Source organism: Choloepus didactylus, chromosome 27, assembly GCF_015220235.1.
Source record: "Choloepus didactylus isolate mChoDid1 chromosome 27, mChoDid1.pri, whole genome shotgun sequence".
Classification (NCBI taxonomy): Eukaryota; Metazoa; Chordata; class Mammalia; order Pilosa; family Megalonychidae; genus Choloepus; species Choloepus didactylus.
The window spans coordinates 14,515,978-14,540,485 of NC_051333.1; the positions used below are offsets into that span (position 1 = coordinate 14,515,978).

Consider the following 24,508-nt stretch of genomic DNA (forward strand, 5'->3'; position numbering starts at 1 on the left):
ACCCGCCCCACTCCCTGCAATCCCTCCCACTTCCTGCTGCGCCCTGGCCTCTGGGCCAATCAGTGAAGGCCGCGCCCCCTCATGCCCTTCTTGCCAATCGGGACGCGTCTCGCGCTGCAGTTTTTTCCGGCCGCGGTCCTCTGGAAGCCTCACCTCGCGGTCTTCCCCAAGCTTCCCTGTTTGTTCTGCCATGTGATCGCGAAGGGGGCGGATACAAGGCTGCAGTCCTAGCACGTGATGTGAGAAAGGTAGTGTGCGGCGGCCGCCATTTTGCGCGGGTTGGGGAGGCGCGTGTTGCTTGCGGTCTCTTGTCCCTGTCGTGGGGTTGTGGCTGTCTCCGGCGTCTGACCTCTGACCTCTCCCCCCCCATAGGCATTTCCTGTTGTTCTCCTATTACTGAATCTTCTCTAAAATTAGGCCATTTTTCTTGACAGGTGTCCTTTTTGACTTCTTGATCCCTGGCTCGAAAGTCATCTGGAAGGTTTCGAACTCGGGCCTGGGATGCCAGCACACAAAGCCTAAATCCCCCCGGTTTTTAGCCCTGAGCTCCTAAACCCCACCCTTTATGTGTCACACCCCACGTTTGAATGCCTAATTTGACCTATGACCCTAAGTTTCTAAATATTATCCCAAAGAAAACGTTAACCTCTTAATCTGCTCCTGAGCCTATCCCCAACCCACAAAATTGAGATTTGGGATTCAAGGGCCAGCCTAATCGAAACACACACATACACATACACACACGCACACACAGACATCAACCTACAGATACTTCAGGACTTCAGTCAACGTCAGTCCCTGCTCCTGTAGTTCCCAAGTTTAGCCCTGTTTCCTAAAATTCTGGGCCTTGGTTCTCAGACCTTCAAAATCACCATCTTTGAGCCTAATCATTTTGAAGGATCCTTTCCTCTTCCATTTGCAACCCCTAGGTCCTCCCTTATAACCCAAAATGACTTCTCCATGCTCTTCTCCCCTAGAGACCCCTGTCCCTCAAAGTGCCCCTGCACTCAAGGCCCCCATTATGCCACCTCCTCCCCCAACCCAGAGCCCCCCAGACTTAGATTTTCCACCTCCTCCCTTGAGCCTCCAGGTCCTTATCCCTCCACCACCCCCACCACCCCCTCTACCCCCTCCACCCCCTGCCACGGGGACAGCGCCGCCTCATGTGTTTGGCATGGAAAAGAGTCGGCTCCTGAAGGAGGCCTTGGAGAAGGCAGGCCCAGTCCTCAAGGGCACAGAGGACATCAAGAGGCTCCTGAAGGTGCACAAGGACCGGTAGGGTCTCCGTGCCCCTCCCCACCCACTCAGGGTCTCTCCAGGCCACCTGTTCCCCAGATCACTTCAGCCATCTCCTTTTGGGGTTTCCCATTTCCTGAAGATCAAACAACCTGACTGGTTCAGTCCCCTATTTAGATCCCTTCAGTGACCGTGTGCCTCCAGCAGTGAAGAAAGTTCCTGCTGGCACAAGCACCTAGTCCAGTGGGGGAGGAAACCCCACCCCCACCCCCATCCTCCCCGGACAGTGACAGCCCAGAGTGGCTGGGGCCTGATGAGGGAACCCAGAGGGGGCGGCCAACCCAGCCTAGGGGTCAGAGAGGACTTCCTGAAGAAGAACCCTGACTGCTATTGAGAAAGTCGTGCAAGGGGTATGTAAACCTGCAGCGGCCCAGCTTAAGCAAGGACCTGCTAAAGCAACAGAGTTGCAAAGGTGGGCAGGAGCCAGAGCACAGAGGGCCCTGGGGAGCTGTGGGAGGGTCTTGCACAGGGAAGGAGCTGCCTGTGAGGAGCAGATTGGAGGTGGTGAGACTGGAGTCTAGGAGCCCAGAGAGGAGGCTGGAGCCCCCGGGGACCCAGGCAGGAGGGGAGGGGGCTGGACCAGGGCTGGGGCTGTCAGGAGGGAGAAGAGGCAGAGAACCCAGTTTCATGATTGAGGGGAAGGAGGACTCCCAGGAGAAACTTCATGCTCTCCAGACAAGGGTATAATCAGCCCTAAATGCCCCAAACACTGTGAGGCTAATTTAACACAAAGAACAACCCCCATGATTGCATGCTTACTAGGTGCCAGGCACTGCTCCAAGTGGTTGTGTTGTTTTTGTTTGTTTGTTTTTTAACTTTTATTTTGAAATAATTTCTGACTTAACTGCAAAGTTTCGAAGTTAATACATATTCAATACAGAGAACTCCAACACCCAGAATCCCCTACCCAGACACCCAGCTTTACCAACTTGTAACATTTTGCCACATTTATTATATCATTTTGTCTATTTTCTGAATATTTGAGTGTAGATTGTATACATCATGCTCCTTGAACACTTGATATTTCCATATACATTTCCTAAGAACCAGGATAATCACCTTAAGTACAAATTATCAAGTTCAAGAAACTTCATATTGATGGAAAGTGTTCTATCAGTTTATTTAATCCCCTCAACAACCCTACAAGGTAGGAATGTTATCTCATTTTCCTCGTGAGGATCTGAGGCTCACAAAGGGGAAATCACCTTAGCCCCAGAACTAAGAGGAAGAGCCCTATTTGAACCCCGGCGCGTGGCTTCATACTTTTAACTGCTGTGCTGTAACATCCCCTTTCATCAGGAGGGTGCCCCAAACTGGGGACCGGGAGCCCTGGGCTTCTGTCTTGCTCCCTGGCTGGCCTTGGGATGGAAATAGTGAGTGCACTGCCTTGTCCCTCCTGAGCCCTGGGCGGGCAGGGCTGGGGTCACCTGAGCTGGCCAAGAAGCCTCACCTGTTGGCTTACCAGGACTCACTTTCAAGGTGCTCTCTAAGCTTGAGCCTGTTGTTACCTGATCTTACTCTTGACTAGGTTAAGGGATTATCTTACTTAGCAGCTGGAGAGACAGGCTTAAGGGGGAAGAAGAGTCACACAGGGTGCTTAGGTGTAGAGACATCCCTTAAAGAAATTTCTTCTAAGAGATAAATCCCTCTGCCCTCCTAGTTGCAAAGCTTTTGCACATCTGCTCTTTGCTCCCTGAATAGCTGAGAGCAGGAGCGGGAGGACAGGTGATTCCCACTGGCCAGATGAAGAAATCGAGGTTCAGGGAGGGGAGATGCCTCTCAGGGGAAAAGCAAGTCAGTGGTCCAGCCAGAAGCAGCCCCCAGGCCTGAGGATAGCCAGGCCTGTGTGACCATCACTGTCCCAGACACCCTGTCCCCAGCCGGACCTCAAGGGGGAACTCCCAAAGCTGGTTCTCACGTGACCTGAGCGGCTCTGATTCAGTTTCAGAGGTGACTTGCAGTGGATCCTCTTCTGTGCTGACCTGCCCTCCCTCATCCAGGAAGGCCCTCAGTACGTGCCACCTGGCCCCTACCCCCTCGCCGGTCCTTGCATCCTGAGCCTCTGCCCTTGCTCTGGGGGGGGAGGACTGACCCAGGATGGGGAGGAGGAGAGAAAGGGGAGCTGACCAGGACAGGGTCCTTGGTGCATGCGTAGTAAACAGATTTGGAAAGAATGAACGAGTGAATGAAGCAATGGATGGGTGAACAGATGGGTCCATCAGCTCTAACCCTGTGTGGGCACCTGCTCCTCCAGGAAGCCCGTGTGGCCTCTCTCCCCACCTCCAGTCTCCAGTCCCGGGCTTGGGCCTTGGCCATCCTTGTCCCTTGAAGGGGGAGTCGGGTATCCCCACCTGGCCTGGGAGAGGGGAGGGGAGCTTCCCCAGGGCAGCAAACCTGATCCCCAGACTCCAGCTTGCAGGGCAGGGGAGGCCCAGAAAAAACATGACCTGGGAATTGGGGCCTGGGCCCCCCCTGCCTGTCACTCCCAGGTGCGGACTGGTGGCCTTGTGGATGGCGGGCATGCTCCTGGCATCCCCCAGCGGCACTCCCCTGGAGAGCCTCATGCAGGTGGCCAAGGACAGAGGCTACACCGCCCAGGGGGAGATGTTCTCGGGTAAGCTGGAATGTGGGGAGGGGTCCCCATTGGCTGGGGGGAGCACGGCCAGGTGCATGAGGGCCTCCCCTCCTTTTTCTCAGACCCTTTTTCCCCACTCAGTAAAGCCAAGTGGTTACAAAGGGGACCCCGGAGCCAGGCTGCCTGGGGTCCAACCCAGCTCTGGCTCCTCCTAGCCGCGTGACCGTGTACAAGCAGCTTGCCCTCTCTGTGCCTTGTTTTCTGCATCCTGATCAAAGGGTTGATGGCAGTGGTGAGGTCAGAGGCGGCAGGCCCTTGGCATGGTGCCAAGCAGGCAGTAAGCCCACACCACTTCCACTGTCACCCTGCAGTGGCTGACATGGGCCGCCTGGCCCAGGAGGTGCTGGGCTGCCAGGCTGAGCTGCTCTGCGGCGGCCTGGGTGGTCCCAACAGAGACCGCGTCCTGCAGCACCTTGTCGCCGGACACCCCCTGCTCATCCCGTATCCTGGGGCCGGGGAGGGGGCAGGGTGGGGGTGGCGAAGGGTAGGTCCCTGGGCCACACCACAGCTTTGGCCTTAACACCAGCACCAGCTACGACGAGGACTCCAACCACGAGCCGTGTCAGAGGAAGGGCCACAAGGCCCACTGGGCAGTGAGTGCAGGTGGGTCCCCACCCCAGGCTGCTGCCACCCCATCCCTGCAATCCTCCACCCTCCAATAGGCTGTGCTCTCTTGAGGCAATGACCAGGGCCGGGCTACCGCAGACCCCAGAGGACACCCAGTATGGGGCCTGACAGGCAGCAGGTGCCTCATGTCTGCCAAGCAGGGTTTCCACACACAGTCTTTCGGACCAGACTTCCTGGGCTCCAGAGCCAGCTCCCACTCTTCCAGGCTGTGTGGTGCTGGGAAAGCGTCTTCACCTCTCTGAGCCTCCATTTCCCCACCTGGAGAACAGGGGTGATAGTAGCTCCCTAGTCAGAGCAGGTGAAATGCCTGGAACATTGGTACCTGCTTGTTCCACGTGCACAGTGAGTGTTGGTTGTCATTAGGACTGTCATCGTGATCGTGCCTGAAAGAACACACCGGGGGCCTGGGCACAGCCTGGAGGGCTCCAGTCCGAGCTTCTTATGTGTCTGATGAGGGGGTGCTGGTGTCTGTTCTCTGTGAAACTGGCCTCTCCGCCTCTTTGTTGCCAGGCTGCAGCTTTGGAGCCAGGCTCCGCCCTGCGGGACCACTGTCCTCAGTCAGCTTGTGTGTAACGTGGGGATGGAGCCCGCGCTGTGCCTGCAGGGCTGTGGGGGGAGATGGAGAGCTCAGCACAAAGTTGGCACTCAGTGAACCGCCGCTCACAGCCGCCTCCTCTCTCCCAGGGGTCCTGCTGGGTGTGCAGAGTGTGCCAAGCCACGGCTATGCCGAGGACCCTGAGCTGGCAGGCCTGTTCCACCCAGTGCCAGGCATACCCTGCCAGCCACCAAGCCTGCCAGAGGAAGGTTCCCCGGGAGCTGTCTACCTTCTCTCCAAACAGGGCAAGAGTTGGCACTACCAGCTGTGGGACTACAACCAGCTCCGGGAGAGCAACCTGCAGCTGACGGACTTCTCGCCCTCGCGGGCTGCCGATGGCCGAATGTATGTGGTGCCCGCCGGCGGGGTGCGCGCCGGCCTCTGTGGCCAGGCCCTGCTCCTCAGACCACGGGACCCCAGTCACCAGCCCGCTGCGGCCCTGAAGAGCCAGGCCACGCAGGGCCTGGGCACCGCCACCATTTGAGGAGACTGTCACCTTCTGTGAAGCAGCACAGGGATTGGGCTGGATCTCTGAGGCCACCAGCCCAGAAATTCCTCACGCGGCCCCCCATTCATCCAGTCCTGCCCGAACCTGGACATCATCCTGCTCCCCCCAAGCCTGTCACCATCAGTGTGGAGCCAGCAGACAAGGTCCCTCTCCAGGGGAGACTCAGCTCAGGCATCGCGACCTGCCCGCCCCGCTGCACCTGAGATCTGTCTGTTCCTCACAGTTGATGTCCTTCTTCTAAAGTCCCTCTTCTAAACCCCTGTCATCCCCCCAGGCATCTGTGAGAACCTCCTCAGCGGACACTCCTCTGCCGCCACCCCCCAGCTGATCACCCAGGGGCCCGAGGGAGCCTTTCAGAATGGAGACCGGGTCGCACCACTCTCCTGCCAGAGACACTGGCCGCAGGATGGAGCCGAGGAGAGGAGGCCCCAGCTCCCCTCTCGTCATCCCAGACAGTTCTCCCCACAGTTTCTGCCCTCCAGGTCCCTGAAGGTCATGCCCCCTCCCCCTGCCCTTCCCCTTATCTTCCTGACCTTGGCTCAGATGTCAGCTCCTCAGGAATCCCTCAGCCCCAGGCCGTGCCCCTCCCCCCAACTCCTGTGTCCTGATGGTTTAGAAGCAAAAAGCCAGTGTCTGTGAGAGGAGGTCCATGCGCCTTACACATGCCAACTCATCAAATCCTCCAGCCACGATAGGGAGTCCCACATCCTCCCCATTTTTCAGATGGGAGGTGAGGCCTGGAGGAGTGCAGTCACTGGCCTAAGGACCTCTGGCTGCAGGTGGCAGGGCCAGGATTCCAACCAGGCCGTCAGGGCCGGGCTGCCTGCCGGGCCAGCTTCCAGCTCCACGAACTTTCACATCACGACACCAATCGCAAATTGCATCCTTCCTGTCTGTGTAGACATAAATATACACATAATGCATGTGGCTATAGGATTAATGGATACTTGTCACCCTGCTGGTTTGGGAGCTCTTTGGGGGAGGACCAGATCTGTCTGGGTCATTGCTGTAACCCCAGTGCCTAGAAAAGAGCCCCACATAGGGTGCATGTCCAGTGTGGAGGTTCTGAGGAGTGAAAGAGGTAGGGGAGCGGTCTCCCAGCCCAGCCCCAGCCCCTCTCCAGGGCCTCCCCCTCCCCAGCGCTCTGGGCTGTCATTGTCTGCACTGACTTGGGAGCCTGAGGTTGTCTCAGTCACTGCTGGGTCCCCTGTAGCACCCACCCAGAGCCAGGCACGAGGTAGCAGCTTGGTGACTGTTGGCGGGTGCTTGAGCCAGCCCGCCCTGAGCCTGCCTCCCTGCCTCACACTGATGATTATCCCATCACCCCACCCAGCATCAACGCACAAGTTATGAGGGTTGAGCCCACACACTCCAGGTGCAAAAGAAAAAGCTTCACAAGTTTGACGTCGAATGGCTGTTTATTGGGATGGCATCATGGGGGAAGGCACATACTTGGCCTCCTGCTCTCCCAACGCCACCCATCTACCAGCTACCTCTCCTATAAATAAGTATAAAGGTCAGTAGAAAAGGAGTGTGTCTCCCCAGCCCTGGAAGACGTTAGAGCTTTGTTTCGCTGAGGGAAGAGGTAGGTACCTGTCCTCCCCAGGCCCACCCCCGGGGGCCAGGAGGGCAAAGTTACAGGTGCCGGGGGTGCGGGCATTTGCTACATTTCAGGGTTCCCTAGTCTTTGGTTTGGGCCCGGCCATAGGCCCGGCCCTCCTTTGCACCACAGGGGCCAGGGACAAGATGGGGTCTTCCCAAGGGTGGCAGTTTTGAGTCCCAAGGAGGAACCTGCCTCCGCTGCCTCCTTCCTGCCACCCCAGACACTGGGAAGGAGGAGAAGAGCTGGGGCGGGGGTCAGGACGGCATGGTCCTTGGAGGCTGAATGTGGTGCCCTGAGGAACAGGTGCCAGTCACAGTGTTGGCACAGGGGCTCGGATGTGGCTGTGGTTTGGTCTGCAGGTCTGCAGAGATCTCTTGAGGCCCAGGAAGGAATGGCCGTGAGCCAGGGGTCCCAGTCCCGAGGCGGTATCTGCAGCCAGCAGGGGCAGGCTGGGCCCGTGCATCCTGCCCCTCGGTACTTGAAGGCCTCAGAAAAAGAGGTTGGGCCCTACCTGGTCTGAGGCAGACAGAAGCAGAGTCTGCATCTGTTCACAAATGATGGTCCCCTGGGGATCCAAAGACGGACCCGGGTAGGTCCCTGGCCTCAGGAAGCCTGTGACAGCCGGGAGGGAGCGCACACGGAAGCTGTGATTACAGGTCATTCATACAGTCAGAGTCAGGCACCCTTGTGTCACACCTTGATCCGTGACATCCGAATTGTGCTCTTCCAGGGCAGCCTGTCAGAAACCACCCCGGCTGGTCAGGCACCACGTTCCAGCTCAGCTGGTTGGCTGTGACTCAGCCATGTCCTGCTTCCTGGTGGACCTTGCAACCTGGTATCACAAAAGGGCTGGTGCTACCTGTTCTCCACGCAGGTCTCACTTGGTGCATACCACCACCTCCCCCGTTCCTGGGGTCAGCTCCTCCACTGCCTGCCTCAGGTCCCCAGTACATCTCAGGGCTCCTTTGGCCAGACTGGTACCATCCAATAAATAAATCTGGTGGGGGAGCCCCTGGTCAGCTCTGGGCCAGCCCCTGCAGGAGGTGGATCATGTTGTCCAGGCCCCAGAGGTAGCCATCCTCATGGTTGCCCTCGGCCCAGGGCAGCCGGTGGCTGAGCGTCTGGTGGTCCGGCAGGGCCACTGTCTTGCCAAAGTCGATCATCCAGACCTTGGCCAGGCCAGTGTGGTCGTGCACAAAGAGGAGGGAGCTGCCCACCACCTGCAGGGGAAGAGGCAAGAGATCAGGGGAAGGTACAGGCACTGATCAAGACCCCTTCTCCAACAGGCAGCAGAGCAGGATGGGTGGCAGCGTGAGCTCTGGAACCAGGCTACCTGGATTCAAACTCTGGCTTTGCCGCTTCCAGGCTGTGTGACCTTGGGCAGCTGATTTAACCTCTCTGTGCCTGGGCTTCCTCATCTCTAAAGGTAGCTATGCCAATTATATGTATGGGTTTATCCATATGAAGTCCTAGCGCACAGCAAATGCACGGTAAACATTACCTGCTATCCTTTTGTAAGCCGGGGGTGAATGCAAATATCAGCAGGATCCTAAGTCAGGAGAACCCAGTAGGGACTAAGGAACTGAGTAATGCCTTCCCCGTGAAAAGGCAGCCACTGGACTGCTGCTGGTAGCCTCAGACAAGTGGTTCTCATTCTCCAGGTCTCAGTTTCCTCATCTGCAGTGGGGCTGGATGTGACCGCTCCCACTTCCTGGGGTTGGTGGTGGCACTGCATGACCCACACCCCATCAAGTGGCTTGCAGTGTCTGGTACACAGACAGCTCTCAGGGCTGTTTTTTACTAGCAATTGGAGTTGCCTTCCTATCATCTAACTTCCAAGATTGCGAGCTCCTCCCTTTTTCTAAGTTGGGTTTCCAAGGCCATGGCTTTCAAAGGACACAGATCAGCAAGCAGGCAAGCAGGTGTTGGTCGGAAGAGCTGACAATGGCCCAGCCGGCTCAGGACAGCCGCTGGAGCCCGGAGTTGCCACATCTCCCAGTTTGTTGAGAAAAACCAGAAACCCCGATTTTGGTGGGATGTCTTTCAGTTTTTAGACAGTGGTAACTGCCTCAGTTGCCAGGCAGGCAAGAGCAAACATAAGGACAGGTGAGAAGATGGCCCCAGGCCACCCTGTGACTTCCCAGTAAGGCCCAAGGCAGCGGCGAGGATGAGGAGGGGGCGTCTGATGAGCGCAGACACAGTAGCGATAGCGCCACACTGCAGGCCGGAGTGCAAGACTGCCCGGCGCCCCACATGGCCAGCAGGACCGGGGCCGCTGCGACCCCATCCGACAGAGGAAACCCAGGACTCCTAACATCAGGCTTACGGGGGCAGGGGGTGGCAGGGCCGGGACCTGAACCAGATCAGAGCTCTCAGGAAGTCAGAAAGTCGGTGACATCGGGGGAGAGATGGAGGAGGTTGAGGGACGGGATGAGAGCTTGGAGAGAGGAGAGGACATGTGGGGGAAAGCCAACACTTTCCAGGGGGACAAATGTTTCCAGGCTGGGGAGACAGCAAGATACATCAAACAAGTAATACACATAACAATAACTATACATCATTATGATTATAAAATAATTGTAAGAGCTTACGAGTTAATCACTTCTACACACCAAACATTTTCTCTATACTTACTCATCTCACACCCTTGGTAGCCTTATGAAGGAGGTACTATTGTTCACCCCATGTTAAAGAAGGGGAAACTGAGGCACAGGGAGGGTAGGTCATGTGCCCAGGGTCACCCAGCTAGTGAGTGGCAGAGCCAGCCCTCAACCTCAGGCTGCCCAGCTCGAGTCCATGCTGTTCACTGCTCCACCTCCCTGAAATCCCTTCTGCTGCCGACCCTAAAAAAGCAAACCCCAAAACTTGGGACCTCCTTTTCATAGCCTTGACCTGTAACCATGGCAGTGATTTCCCCTCAGTGCTATCTGGACCCCAACACCCATCCCCCCCACAGGACCACCACCCCACACCCACACACCCCCTGGCAGCCAGGGCTCACACACACCTCATGGGTTTTGAAGAAGGGGGAGTTCTCCAGAGCTTCACGAAGTTCCTCAAGGCGTGCCACATACTTCCTCTGGGTGTTAGAGGGAGGGTTGCTTGGTTAGCACAGGAGCTTGGTGAGACTTTGCCCACCTTGGGATCTGACCTTGTCTCATACCCCCAAGGGAGTGGGTAGACCAGGCCAGAGTGGGATAAGGGGAGCCAGGGGAAAAATTGGGGGGCGGGAGGGGACAGGCTGAGTGTAATTCTTAGGAGCGCCCCCCCCAAAAAGAGGAGGGTCTCCTCCCCTCCCTTCATCTAGGCTTGATCACGTCATGTGCTTTGGGCAGTACAATGTTCAGAAACGACAGAGCCCAATCGGAGCCCAGGCAGCAGGAGGCCTTGCGTTTTCATTTGTTCTCTTGGACCCTTGCTTCCACCACGAGAACAAGCCCAGGCTAGACCACACGAGAGACCTGTGGCCAAACCATGTGCCAAGATGGTGAGCCGGCTGCCAGACGTGTGAGCGAGGCCGCACGGGATTGGCCAGCCCAGCCAAGCCCCAGCTGACCCCACAGGTCTGAGCAACGTCTGCCAATGTCAGCCAAGCCTGGCCTGGAGCAAAAGCCCCATGACTAGGGAGCAGTAATAATGGCGGTTATTCTAAGCTGCTAAATGTGGGGGCTGTTTGTTACAAAGGGTACAGGGTCCTGCTCACCAAGATTCCACGGTCCCCATCCACAAAGTCCTCCAATGCCTTTGTCACCTGCTCCTGTGCCTGTGTCTTCTTGAAGTTGGTATTGCAGGTGCCATCGGCTTTCTGCCGGGCAAGGGGTGAAGGGGCAGTGTCACGGCTTTCCCTCTGCACCCCCAGCACCGAGCAACCTCAGGCATTTCCCCAGACCGCCTGCTTGCCTCCATGCCTGCTCGCTCTTTGGGGAGGTCAGCCCACCTGCCCAGCTCAGGTCCCATTCCTGAGCAACCGTCCCTTCCAAGTCGAACCTGAACCCCACGGTTGAACCTCTGGAGGGGGTGGATCTGGCTTTGACCTGTGACTCTGTTGCTTCCTGACTGGGCAGCGAAGCAGGTCACTTCACCTGCCACAGCCTCAGTTCCTCATCAGGAAAATGGGATTGTGTTGGTATCTATTTCCCAAAGCTGGCAGGGGATCAGATGACATCAGGGGGATAGGATGCCTGGCACACAGCCCAGCACACAGTACGTGAACATTCAGTAAACAAGAGTGGTGTTGTTATCTTTCATGTCTGCGAGGGGCACAGAGCAGCCAGCTGACTCATGCTGCCACCCTGTGCCAGGTGCTGTACAGGCCCTGGTTACACAGAGCTAACAGGACAGGCACAGTCAGATGAGGGAGGCTGATGGTGAGTAAAATAATCACAAGTGGAGATAAGAAAAATGAAGTATAGGGAGCTAGGAGGAGGTAAACACAGGGCTCTGATCTAGTAGAATGGAAACCAGGGAAGGTTGAGGAAGCAAAATATGAAAGGAAAGAAAATGACTAAGAGCCAAGCAGAGAATAGTAGGGGGAAGAGCATTCCTGGCAGATGGAACAGCATGTGCAGAGGCCCGGGGGCAGGGGAGAGCAGGACCCTTTCAAGGAAAGGAAGGTGCTTTACTGTAGCCTGAAGGTAGACAAGGAGGGACAGAGGGGCGAGAGATGAGCCTGGACCCTGGAGGGCCATCCAAGCCCTGGCACTCTTTGTGAGAGCACTAGGGAGCCATGGAAGGGTTTTCAGCAGGATTTGCAACTTAGAAAGATGGCTCAGGCAAGGCTGCAGGGGAAAGGCATTCTCATACATTGCTGATGGGATGCACAGTGACACAACGCGTATGAAAGGAGTATGGCATCTCCAGCAAAATTACCCATGCGTTTACTCTTTGACCCAGCAGTCCTGCTGCTGGGAGTCTACGGCCAAACCTGCACACTTGCAAAATGTCATAGGTAAAAAGTTATTCAATGAGGTATTGTTTATAAAGGCAAAAAAAATGGTAACAACCTAAGTGTCCATCCACAGGGAACTGTGATACACCCACAGGGAGAGTATTGCACAGCTGTAAAAACAAAAACAAACTAAACAAACAAAACCAAACCAAAAGAGGAGATTCTATGGAATGATATCGGAGGGTCTCCAGGATAGTAAGTGAACAAAGCAAAGAGTCAATCAGTGAGTGTACTGTGCCACCTTTCATGTAAGAAAGGGAGAAAAATTTAGGATGTGCAATTGCATTTGCTCATGGTTTTAAAAAGAAATCTAAGAAACTAACAGAGTGGCTTCCCGTGAGCAGGCAGGTGGGGTGAGGGAGGGAATGGGAAGGACAGCAGCGGGGCTAGGAGAGAGATTTCTCAATGGGTATCTTTTTATATTATTTTGACCTTTGAACTGTGTGAATACCTGTTCAAGTAATTAGAGTTAATTTACAGGCAGACAGGCAGAGAAAGACAGAGAGGCGGGGCAGGGGGGAGGGAGAAAAGAAAGAGTAAGAGAAAAAAACAGGAAGGAAAGAAAAAAAGGAGAGGCTTCCTCCATAGGAGGGGAGAAAAATCCCTTCAGCTGCTGTGTTGGGTGAAGGAGCAGAGGGCTGAGACCAGGGCACAGGAGGCTGGGACAGGGACCCAGCAGGAGAAATGGGGCTGGACTAGCACAGGGCCCTGGGAGGGAAGGAGAAGGTGGAATCCAGAGACGCTCAGGCAGACGGAGAAACAAAACGTGGTCTCTGGTGGATGTGGGGGTGAGAGCGGCACCCAGGTCTTTTCACCCTATGCCATCTCCTACCCCCATCTCCAGATCTTGCCTCTTTCCAGCTTTCCCTGACACCCCTGTCCCCAAGCCCTGCCTCGGATCCAGCGCCGAGCCCTGTAGCGACAGGCCAGCCAGGTCCCGCCTCACCTTGATACCCTCGATCCGGAAGCCCAGGGTGGAGGTCGAGCTCACGGTCTCCCTCCACTGCATGTAGCGAGCCTTGGTGACGGCGCCCTGGGCGTGCTCCTCAGGGGTGGGGGCTCCGGGGTCCACAGCCACCATCTTCTCGTACATGTCCTTCCGGGGCCGGGGCCGGTCTCGCACCTTCACCAGCTCCTCCTCCAGGTAGGTCCTAGGACACCAGGGATGTGACAGAGGAATTAGGAAGAAGAACAAGGCTGAGAATTTATTCTCCCTGATTTTAAGATGTACTGTAAAGCCCCAGTCTGATATTGGCACAAGGGTAGACAAACAGATCAATGGAGCAGAACAAAGTGCACAAAGATACATGCATGTACATTTACCCAATTTATGACCCAGAAGGCACTGCAATGCAGTGGGGAGAGGAACGTCGTCAATAAATGGGGTTTGGTCAATAACATAGCCATGTGGAGGGGGGAGGGGGAGATGAACCTTAGCCCCAACCTCACATCACACACAAAAGTTCTAGACGGGCTGCAGAGCTGAAAGTGAAACTTAAAGCAATAAAGCTTTAGAAGAAAACACAGAAGAATATCTTCATGATCCTGGGGTAGGCAAAGAGTTTTTAAACACAAAAACCACTAACCGTAATGAAAAAAACTAACAAACTGGGCTAAATTAAAAGTACTTCTATTTATCAAAAGATGGTATTTAAGAGAATGAAATGGCAGAGTTGGAGAATACACACACACACACACAAACACACATATATATCCAACAATGGATTGTATCCAGAACATATAAAGAATTACAAACCAAAAAGAAAAAGAGCCCAATAGAAAAACGGGCAAGACTCCAACAGGTATGTCTCCTCTTTTCAACATATGAAAAGATGCTCAATTTCTTTGGTCATCAGAGAAACAGAAATTAAAACCACGAGAGACCACTACACACCCACTTGAATGGTTAAAATTAAAAAGACAAACAACAGCAAGTGTTGGTGAGAATAAGGAACAACTGGAACTTTCAAACCCTGTGTGGGAAAGTACGCTGGTAAAACCATTTTGAAAAAGTCCTTGGCAGTATCTTTGAGACGGCCCAGTCCCAAGCCTCCACCCTGCCCCACCTGCTGCCCATCTTGCAGTCCATGATGGAGGGGCCCTCGAAGTCCGCCAGGAGATCTTCCATCTGGTTGAAGGCCTGCCCATCCCGCTCCACCACACCATAGTAGGCTGGCACAAAAGGCCGCAGGGGGTCCCTCATCAGCTCCTCCAGGCTGCGCTGCTCACACTGACAGAAACGTTTCAGAATCCGACCGTCTTCTCCTGCCTGGAAGTTCCCTACGGGCAGCAGGGTCAAGGAAAGGGTCAGAACCCGGATCAGAAAGAGCATCCCCCCAACTCCCCAGAGCCATCAGGTGCCAGCGCGTCATCCTGGCCCTGCTGCAACACTCGAGACCAGGGACGGGGCTGGGGGGAGGGCCTGTGTGTGCTCTCTATTATTTATACTGAGGCATGCTCACAGCACGCTGTTGTCTCATTTGTTTTGTAATTTTGGATGGTGAGCTCACGATCCCGTGGGAGTTCTGTGAGACCTGGGTTGGGAACAGGCTTCTCAGAGCAGATTTGCCTGTGCTTCTGCCTGGAGTCCTATGGTGCTAACAATCGGGGCTGATTTAAGTGAAGTTATAAATCTGGGGTTTCCTGGACCGAGCAGACAGTCAGTGTAGATTAAGGATCTCAAATTCTTCTTGTGGCAGATTATATTTTCCAAAGGTGGCTGTGGCAATATCTCCTGGACCACGTGCTTTTCAGAATTTTGCCATTCCCCATCAAGAAGTGGAGTCTACTCCCCTTCAATCTGAGCGGGCTTGTGGCAGAAATTCTGCCACCTGACTTCAGAGTCGAGGTCATGAAAGGCGAGGAAGTTTCCGCCTTCTGAGCATGGACATGCTCCTTTGTAGCCCTGAGCTGCCATGTGAGAATCCGACTGCCCTGAGGCCACCAGGTCATGAGGGAGCCCACGTAGCTACACAGACAAGCCACATACAGGCTTTGAGCCAACAGCCAGCATCAATCGCCAGGCACAAGAGTACAAGAACCTCCAGGGTTTCCAGCTCCCAGCCTTCGAGTCACCCTAGCTGAGTTCCAGGAGAAATCACGGAACAAGCCATCCCTGCTGTGCCCTGCCTGAATTCCTGGCCCCAAACCCATGAGCATAATAAATTGGTTGTTTTATTCCACTGTTATTTTTTTTAACTGTCACTAAGTTTTGAAGGGTTTTTGCTTTGTTTAAAACCCATCAATAGTAACTAGCATCCATATAAATGGCAGGCCTGTGTTGACACAGGCTCAGGGAGCTTGTCTTTTCCTCCACTCAGATCTAGGGATCAACAAGGCAGACACCTAGGGCACACCTGGACCCACTCCCCAAGCCAACCCCCAGCGGCATGAATGAGAATAAGACTGTTGCTTTAAGCCACTAAGTGCTGGGGTGATTTGTTACGCAGCGCTACTGTGATACAAGCTGACTGATGGGGGCCGTTCAACTCAAGCCCTTGGTGTCAAGAGCAGCTTTAGCATTAGCATTAGAATCCCAGTTCTTTATTTTTGGCCCCTAAGGATTCCCTTTCATTCTCAGTTGTACATTTATGCTTTTATAGTTCATCCAGCATCACTATTTTGCTGAGTCTTTTAAAGGCCAGAAACAGCAGTCTCTGAAGTCATAAAACCACAGTTCTTTTGAGATCAGCTCCTGGGACAGTAATTAAGAAGGAGGGGTCTGGAGTCAGATGTAGGTCCAGATCCCAGGCTTGCCATTCATTGGCTGGATTATGAAGCACAAATGACTCCACTTCACTGAGCCTCCATTTCCTCACCTGAAAAATCTGAACTCATAATCAAACCTATCTCCCAGGGTCGCCAGACCTGAAAGGTAGCATTTATGGAGCACTTACTGTGAGTCAGGTGCTGTTCTAAGCGCTTTATATCTTTCAACTGATTCGTTCTTCACCTCAACTCAATGAGGTTACTATCCCCATCTTACAGCTCTAAATACCGAAGCACAGAGGGGTTAAGTCGCTTGTTCTCAGTCACACAGCGACACAGTGGAGAGGCAGGGATTTGAACCCAGGCCAGCTAGCTCCAACGTCCTCCCTGCTGGCCCTTCTGCTGTACCAATTCTCCAACCTGAAGACTAACATGAGTTCATGGGAAGCACTGAACAGGAGACCCAGCAGAGAACAAATGCTTGGTTTGTATTGTTCTTTCCCATTTTCCTGCCAAACTCTCTTTTTTGAAACGAAGTTTCCATTGCTCAGGGGATGTTGTTCAAGAGGCAGCAGAGCATTGTGACTGGGAGCTGGGGCTCTGGAGCCAGGCTGCCCGGGCCTGCGCCCAAGCTTTGCCACTGCCAGCTGTGCTCAGGCTCATTGCTTCACATCTGGGAGCCTCAGTTTCCCCAGGTGGAAAATGAGAGAACTGTATCTCCCTCCTAGAGTTACTGTGAGGATAGAATGAGTTAAGATATACGAAGCACTCAGGAGGGTGCCTGGCGCACAGTGGGTGACCTCTGTCTGTATTCTTACCGTGCATCAGGCACTAGGGAAAAATAAGAGACACCATTTATCGAGCACGTCCTATGAGGCAAGCACTGAGGGGAAATTTGAATCATGACTGCTTCGTAAGAGTGTGCCAGGAACATCTATTAGGTTCTTGGTAAAAGAAGAAATGAAGCTACTTACTGAGCTACTGTGCTACCGTGCACTGAGGTAAGCTCTCAGTTACAAAAAAAAAAAAAAGAGAGAGAGAGAAAGAAATGGCAACTTTTAATTTACTGCGTGAGTACTATGTGTGGGACACACTGTGCCGAGCTCTGGGTAAAAGGAAAATTCACAGGATATGACTTATTGAGCACCTACTATGTGCTAGAAGCACTGTGCTAGGTGCTGGGGACCAATCACTGCAGCTTCTGCTTATCGAGGGCCGGCTGTGCGCTGGCCACAAGCAGAGGGCAGGCAACAGCGACTTCCATTTACGAGGGTCTCAGTCCCGATACAAATTTTGATTTTAAGCCTTCAGTCAACCCTGCAAAGGAGGTATGATTATCTCCATATTACAGATTAGGAAACTGAGGCCCAGTGAGGGAAAGTAACTTGCCTGGGGTTATCCATGAATGAAGGGCAGAACTGGGATTTGACCCCAGCCCATCTGCCCCCAGAGCTGAGGCTTGTCCGCACCACAGCGGGGCAGCAGGGAACAGCCCTTCGCCATGATGCACCATGGGCTGGGCCAGGCCTAAGCACTTCCCACGACGACCCCATGAAGTGGGGACTGACCCCAAGCCCACTTTACAGAGGGGGAAACTAAGGCTCCAAGAGCAGCTCTGTCCCCGGCCCCAGACGTCTCCCCCCATCCCCCCAGCCCAGTCTGCCCACCACCCCCAGCTCTCACCAGCGTGTCCGGACAGCTGGACCCAAGGGTAGTGTCTACGGAAGGAAACCATGAAGGGCGAATACTTCAGAACCGTCTTCAGCTTCTTCCACGGCTTGTTCTGTACGGGGCAGAGCAGGGTGGGGTCAGGGCCCAGGCCGGGGAGGCAGGAGGGAGGGGATGCTGAGATGAGGGGGAACGGAGGTGGATTTGGGGTTTCCCAGGGTCACGGTTCCCAAGCTTGTTGGGATGAGTGGATCCCACTTTGCAGGATACTCCCACAAAGGCCTCAGCACAGACGGGAGAAGATCTCTGTCCATTTCTCTCTGTCTCTGTTGTCACTCTCTTTTTATCTGTGTCTGTCTGTCTGTCCTTCTCCATATGGGTAAGGACAGGCCCGGTTCTGTTGCAGTAACAAATCTCACCGCGACCCACCCCCCATCCCCCAGGTACACACACCCAAAACTTAGAAGCCCCATCTCCACCCCTAAACCAGTCCAGGCTTTCCAGGGAAAAGGGTGGAGGGAGGAGTCGACGGATGGAGGCTGACCCACAGCAAGAGAGAAACGGAGACACTGCTAGCAAAGTGATGGCAGTGACAGAACAACAGGGACAAAGACCCAAGTGACAGTCACGAGGGCTGCTCACCAAGTCGTCCCAGCTCTTCTCCTTTCCAGGAAGATCCCTGCCCTCTCAGACTTAGGTTATTGACTTGTTTTGGCCAGTGAAGTGCAAGCAGAAATGTCACTTTGGGGTGGAGGCATTAAGAGCAGTACGTGACTCTCCATATTCTCTGTCCTGCTGCACAAAGGGGGGAAACTGTGGACGGATGTGGGACCCGGGACCCCCCCCCTCAGCCTAGGCCCCTGAGTGAGGACGGCTTGGAGCAGAGGCCCCTCACCCACCACAGACCCAGGGTCAATGTGTAGCATAAACAAAAACAGGCCTTTGTTTCTAAGTTTATGTTGTATATATGTTTCCACAATGTTTTAAAAAAAGAAAGAGCAACTAAAGAGGCAATGACATTTAAATGCAGTACATGATCCTGGATAGGATCTAACAAGGGAGGAGAAAAGGCTCAAAAAGACATTATTGGTGAAAGAGATTACCTTTTTGCATATATGCTATATTTCACAATAAAGAAATAACTGAAACTGTAGAACTATAACCCATTTTAAAAAAAGGACATCATTGGAACATATTTAAAATTGGAATATAGACTCTATGTTTTCTATCAATGTTAAACTTCTTGAGCTTAATAACTGGCCTTTAGGTGGTTATATAAGTGAATATCCTTGTTCTTAAGAAATGTACATATATTAAGTGTTTAAGGAGCATGATGTGCACAACCTACACTCAAGTGTTCAGATAAGGATTGATAAATAGATGGACAGAGGGATGGATGGATGGATAGAGGGAGGGATAGATGGACGAATAGACGGATAGAGATAGAATGATATGGCAAATGTGACAAAATGTTAATATTGGTGGATCTGGGTCTCTAGGGGGATAGGGGTATGTTGGAGTTCTCTCTATAGAGTTTGTGCTATTTTTGTAACTGCCCTGTAAATTTGAAAGTCTGTCAAAATTAAAAGTTTAAAAAAAAAAACAAACAAGCATTCCTTTGCTCTGAGTCACTGAGATTTGGGGGTTGTTTGTTACTAAAGCAAATCCTCATCTACCCTGACTAATACAGAAGCAGGCAAAGGGTCAGTAGAAGAGAAAGGCAGAAATTCAGAGAGAGAGAGAAAGAGACACGGATACAGACAAAGAAAGTAATGCAGAGAAAGAAAAAGAGACAAGCAGAGGCAGCAAGTGAGCAATAGAAAACCAGAAAAGTAAACACAAAACAGAGATCTAGCTGTATCATATTGACTCCACCAAACACTTCTTGAGACAGGGTTAGCATCCAATTCATACACACACATGTGAGTATAGACTCTACCCAGGCACAGGCAGGCACTTAGCCAGTATGGGGAGAGGAGGTCTCCTTCGGAGAAGGAAGCTGTGTGGCTCAGCCCCCCAAGGGTCAAGGGCATGTTCTTCTCGCCCACCCCTTCAGAGCCCAGCAGACATCTAACCGAGGGCAGGAAGGTCAAACAGGGAGTCAAAGTGTTGGACTGCAGGATTCAGGAAGGCTATTCCCTCTCCCAGCTGACTGCCAGCCCTGGGGAGGAGGTGATTAATCAAGGTTCCTGTTTACTAAGCACCTGGAACATTCCAGGCACAATGACAAAGACTCAGTATGCTAAAACCTACGTAATCCTCAAAACACAACCCTGGAAGGAGTGTCGGGTAGTACAAAAGAGGAAACAGAGGCTCAGAGGGGTGAAGGCACTTGCTTAACATCACACAGCACACTGCTGGGATGGCTTCTAGCTCTGATCCAGCCCCACCACTCTGGGGCTGGACCTCTCCAGGCCTGCTAGACCGACTCCCAGCTCCTGAGGGCAAGGAAGGGGTTGTCATGGTGCGACTGTGTCCCAACACAAGGCCTGGCTCACTACAGGTGCTCAGCAAACATTGCTTGGATTGAGGGAGGTTAGGTCAGACTCTTTGTATTCTCTCTCTCTTTCTTCTTAGATCTGATGGTTAATCTGGACTTTCACAGATGGTTTCAAGATGGTCTTGGCTCACATGTCACCTCCTCCAGGAAGCCTTCTCGGATGCCCCAGAGGTTGGGGTAGTCACCTCCTCTGGGCTCCCACAACCCCTTGAGCTTCCCCCATCCCAACCCTGACCACTCTGAATCGTCACTGACTAGTGACGGGTCCGTCTCCCCCACTGGCCTGGGAACCCCATGAGGGCAGCCCCTAGGCTGTCTTGGTCACTACTGTGTCTCCAGTAAAGCCAATACACATAGTAGGGCCAGACACATAGTAGGGTTCGGGGACAGTTTGTGGTCTGGTTAGGGGACAAGACAGATGTGAGAAGGAAGGAAGGAAGGAGGAAGGGAAGAAAGGAAGCTGGGCCTTTAAGGTCGGACAGGATTTCAAAATTAAGTGAGCAGGAAGCGAGGGTATTCTGGGCAGTGGGAGCAGCTTGAGCAATATGTGGAGGCAGGACAGCAGCAGGCTGCTCAAGGAACAGAGTGTACTTTGGACTAATTGCAGCACAGGATGTCAGGAGGCGAGAAGGAAAGAACCCAGGAAGAAGCCTGAAGACACAAAGCTCTGAGCACAGGACTGAAATCCTGGTGGCTATCATAAAGGTCCTGGGGAGCCATGGAAGGTGCCAGGGCAGGCAGAGTGAGTGGGCAGAGCTGGGCCATGGAGGCAGCTTCTGGAAAGCTGAGGAAAAACTGGAGACTGGGGGGAAAAAAACAAACAAGTAAGGAATGGATCCACACACGGCAGGGGTTAAAATGACTAGACTTTAAACTCAGCCAGAATTGAGTTAGAATCCTGGCTCTGACCTCAGCTGGCCAACCCTGGGCAAGAGATCTCACCTTCCTATGCTTCAGTTTCCTCAACTGTCAAATGGAGATCTTAATAATCCCAACTTCATAGTGCTGTTAGGAGCATTCAGAGAGTTGAGGCCTATCAAGCACTTAGGATAGCGTATACAGCAAGTGCTCAATAAGGTTTGGCTGTGATCATTCTTTGTAAAAGGCACAGTGGTGTAGCAGTTCAAAGCAAAGCACAGATTCTGGAGCTTAGATGGCCTGGGTCTGAATCTCAGCCGTGTCTTCCAAAGTATGTGACTTTGGACAAGCAACTTGACCTTTCTCTGCCTCAGTTTCCTCATCTGTAAAATGGGGATAATAATACAATACACCTCATAGGGCACCTGTGAGGAGCAGATTAGTTAATATGAATACAAAGAGCTTAGCAAAGGGCAGGGGATGAGTGAGTGCTAACAATAACAATTATTATTATTTATTAATTAAGTATTTACTATTATTATTATTTACCCCAATCCAATTCAGCCGTTCTGATATGCTAAGGAGGTGAGAGAGTAGACAGAGAAAAGCAAGGGAAGAAAGCCCCGGAGGACCAGCTCCCTGCCCTGGCACAGGGCAGGTCGAGGCAGGTCTGTCTCCCGCGTCTGTGACCACATGTGTGAACACATCCCAGAGGCATGTGGGGTGAGGGGCGCTAGGGGCAGACTCCAGCGAGGGGCCCCAGGACGATGGGAGGACCGGGGGCGGGGAAGCTGGCAAGCAGGCACTGCCCACCTCCCTCCTGCCTCGGCTCTGACCCTCCCTTCCAGAACCTGCCTGGCCGGCCCTCCTGATTCACTAGGGCAGAACCGCACCCCAGCTGGGGGTGATGGTGGGGGCGGTAAACAAGAGGCTGCAGGGGGCCCCTTGGGGGGTAGAACCAGCATGGGGGGAGGGCACCCAGCCAGGCCAGAGATCCCTTGGCGCCCGGGGTTTCCATAGCCCTTTGGGAACCTGATGAAAGCTGGAGGCTCACTTCCTAGAAAAATGTACAAATGGACTAAGAGGTGGTGAAGGTTCATGGACCCCTTAGGCAGCCACAGGCCTCCGACCAGGAAATCTGGAGTACAGAAAGTGCACTCTTTCTGTCTCCCTATTCCAGTGCTCTTCAGATTTGGGGGTCACAGCCTCTCCAGAGGATTCAATGGAAGTTAAAGACCTTTGCTGCAAAAACGTGTGTGTGTGCATGAAGGATTCCTGCGTGCCGTGAAGTCAATCAGTTGCCCTCCCTTTTAGAACCCAGGACTGGAAAGAGGGGGGGAGGAGAGAATTGGCGGGGGTGGGGGGGTGCCTGGATTGGTAACCGGTTGTGTCAGAAGGAAGAGGTTAGTGGATGGGAGAACCGGTAGGGACCTAAGGGGAAACCGGGAAAGAACTTCTCAGGGGAATAAGGGGTCTGGGGGACGTGGCTCAAGGGGAGGGTGGTCCCACTCACCCCAGACCTGTCCTCAGGGTCGCTGGCACCTCCGCTCTTGGCCACCACGTCATCCTCAGACTCATCGAAGGAGGAGGCAGAGGAGAAGCCGCCACTGCCCACCTCAAACCGGGAGGGGGGGTCCCTCAGGCTGGGCCTCGGGCTCAGGGGTCTCAGGGGTGATGATGAGGCGGGGCACAGGACACAGGAGGCTACGCTCCAGCTGAGAGTACAGGTTAGCCACCAACTCCCCAGGTTGCGGTTCCTCTAACAGGCGCTCTCCTTTGGGCTCCCCTGAAACGCGGTCTGTCCCGGGCTCTGTCTGGGGGCCATCAGTGTCTTCTTGTATCTGGAAACCATCAGTGCCAGGCTGTGTCCAGGAGCCATGGGTATTCTGTGTTGGGAAATCACCAGGACCCAGCTCTTTCCAGGCTGTTTCAGTATCCTGTAGTGTCTGGGAGCCATCAGCGTGAAATGCTTTCCAGGAGCCAGAAGCATCTGACACTGTGGAGGGACAGGCCTCCTCTGGCTGAGTCTGGAGGCTAGACCTCCTCTGGTGGGTCCTGAGGCTAGCCCAGGGCTTGGCTCTCTCTGGCTGGGCCTGTGGCCCATCTGTTTCTAGCTCTGTCCAGAGCCCATCAACCCCTGGCTGTGTCCAGAGGCTGGCCCTCTCTGGCTGGGATTGGGGGTCCGACCAGTGGGGTTTGATCCAAAAGGCATCTTTCCCAGTCTCCGTCCAGGACCCGGTCCTCTCCAGCTTTGACCAGTGGCTGCTCCTCTCTGGATATGTCCGGAGTCTGGACCTGCCTGGCTCCGGCCTTTGGCTGGGCCTCTCCGTCTCTGCTCCGAAGCCAGCTGCCTCAGGCTCCGCTTGTCCGTCTGTCCAGGATTTTCTCCCGGGGTCCTCCGTCTTCGACTGACGCCCCAGGCCGGCCCTCTCAGGCTCGGTGTGGAAGCAGAAGTCCTCGATCCGGGCCCGGGGCCCGCCCCCCTCCGGTCGCCCCGCCAGGCCCCCTGCGCCGGGCCCAGGGCGCTGCTGTCCCGGCTGCCGCCGCCGCCCGCCTCGCGGCGCCTCCAACCCCATACGGGCCGCCCCGGGCAGCGCCCCGGCCTCCGCCTCGCTCAAGCTCCCCCGGCACGGGCAGCGTCTCATACCCGCTCCCTCGGCTCGGGCTTCTGCCCGGCCCAGCCCCTCCGGCCTCTTTAAGTCCCGCGAGGGGTGTGGCTGGGGAGCCCCGACTCCTAGGTTCCGGCCCGCGGAGCTCCAGCCTACCCCGCCACGCAGGGGTTAACCGATACTCCTCCCCCCCCCCCCCGTCCCGGGGAATGCACCGAGGCCCCGCCCCGCCGGACGTGACGTGATGACGCATACGGGGCGGAAATTGGCTTCATCTCGCCCATCTCCGTCAATGAGGGCTGCCTTAGAACTTCAGACGCTGGTCCAGGGCGTGGGGGCTTTGGTGTCCTGGCTGTGGGTGGTCCCAGGGGGTTTCCGAGTGTGGCGGGGCGGGAGAAGGTGTACGGCCTCCCCACAACACCCGGCGCCGGCAGCCGCGCACCCGCTTTTCACACAGACGTGGGTTCGAGTCCCATTAATGTCTTTTTCTAGCTTTGGTACCTTGTAAAGGGGACTTGCACCTTACCCTTCCCCCCACCCCGCCTCCCGCTCCGGGTTCGGTTTTCTCACTTGTAAAATGAGGCTACACAATAATATTTAATTGTTCCATTAACTATGTGTTCAATGTCACAGAGTCTGGCACTTTTACTAGGGAAACCGGCCCAGAAAGTGAAAGAATTTGTCTAAGGTCAACTAGTGAGGGGCAAAGCCAGGACCGTCGCTTTTAAAGCTAGGATGCCAGGTTTCAAGCCAGAGGGGGCCTTGTCCTTCAATAGAGCCAAGGGCTGATGGCTTCTGGAAAGAACTGTACACTGATGGCTCCATGATACAACAGGATACTGAGGGTCCCTGGACAGAGCCACACAGTGATGGCTCCCAGCCACAACAGAACAGCCCGGAAACAAGCTGGCCCTGATCGCTTCCCAGCAAAGATACCGATGCCTCCAACACTC

General features: G+C 54.3%; 2 protein-coding genes across 4 annotated transcripts; one reads left to right on the forward strand and one right to left on the reverse strand.

Moving 5' to 3' along the window:
- Window positions 1-64: 64 nt before the first annotated feature.
- C27H19orf54 (chromosome 27 C19orf54 homolog) lies at window positions 65-7,177 on the forward strand. Of its 3 annotated transcripts, none has more exons than XM_037819679.1 (8): window positions 65-248; window positions 435-1,275; window positions 2,596-2,669; window positions 3,239-3,307; window positions 3,786-3,910; window positions 4,243-4,372; window positions 4,464-4,534; window positions 5,398-7,177. In XM_037819679.1, the coding sequence occupies exons 2-8, from the start codon at window positions 961-963 to the stop codon at window positions 5,862-5,864; spliced, it is 1,251 nt and encodes a 416-aa protein (XP_037675607.1). In that variant the 5' UTR covers window positions 65-248; window positions 435-960; the 3' UTR covers window positions 5,865-7,177. The 3 variants fall into 3 exon arrangements, with proteins under 3 accessions (XP_037675607.1, XP_037675608.1, XP_037675609.1); XM_037819680.1 differs by having other exon boundaries at window positions 5,243-5,784; XM_037819681.1 differs by lacking the exons at window positions 65-248; window positions 2,596-2,669 and having other exon boundaries at window positions 1,100-1,275; window positions 5,398-7,176.
- Window positions 7,061-23,707, reverse strand: ITPKC (inositol-trisphosphate 3-kinase C). Its single transcript, XM_037819678.1, is given in 8 exon segments — window positions 7,061-8,484; window positions 10,272-10,343; window positions 10,968-11,069; window positions 13,159-13,363; window positions 14,279-14,492; window positions 17,604-17,703; window positions 22,460-22,579; window positions 22,581-23,707. Coding segments are annotated over 8 exon segments (2,028 nt in total). The 5' UTR covers window positions 23,592-23,707; the 3' UTR covers window positions 7,061-8,280.
- Between the last annotated feature and the right edge of the window lie 801 nt (window positions 23,708-24,508).

Coding starts and splice junctions, on each gene's coding strand:
- C27H19orf54 (XM_037819679.1), top strand. CDS start 961: ATGCTCTTCTCCCCTAGAGACCCCTGTCCCTCAAAGTGCCCCTGCACT. Junction 4,373..4,463: donor GGACACCCCCTGCTCATCCC/GTATCCTGGGGC, acceptor CACCAGCACCAG/CTACGACGAGGACTCCAACC. Junction 4,535..5,397: donor CCACTGGGCAGTGAGTGCAG/GTGGGTCCCCAC, acceptor CTCTCCAAACAG/GGCAAGAGTTGGCACTACCA.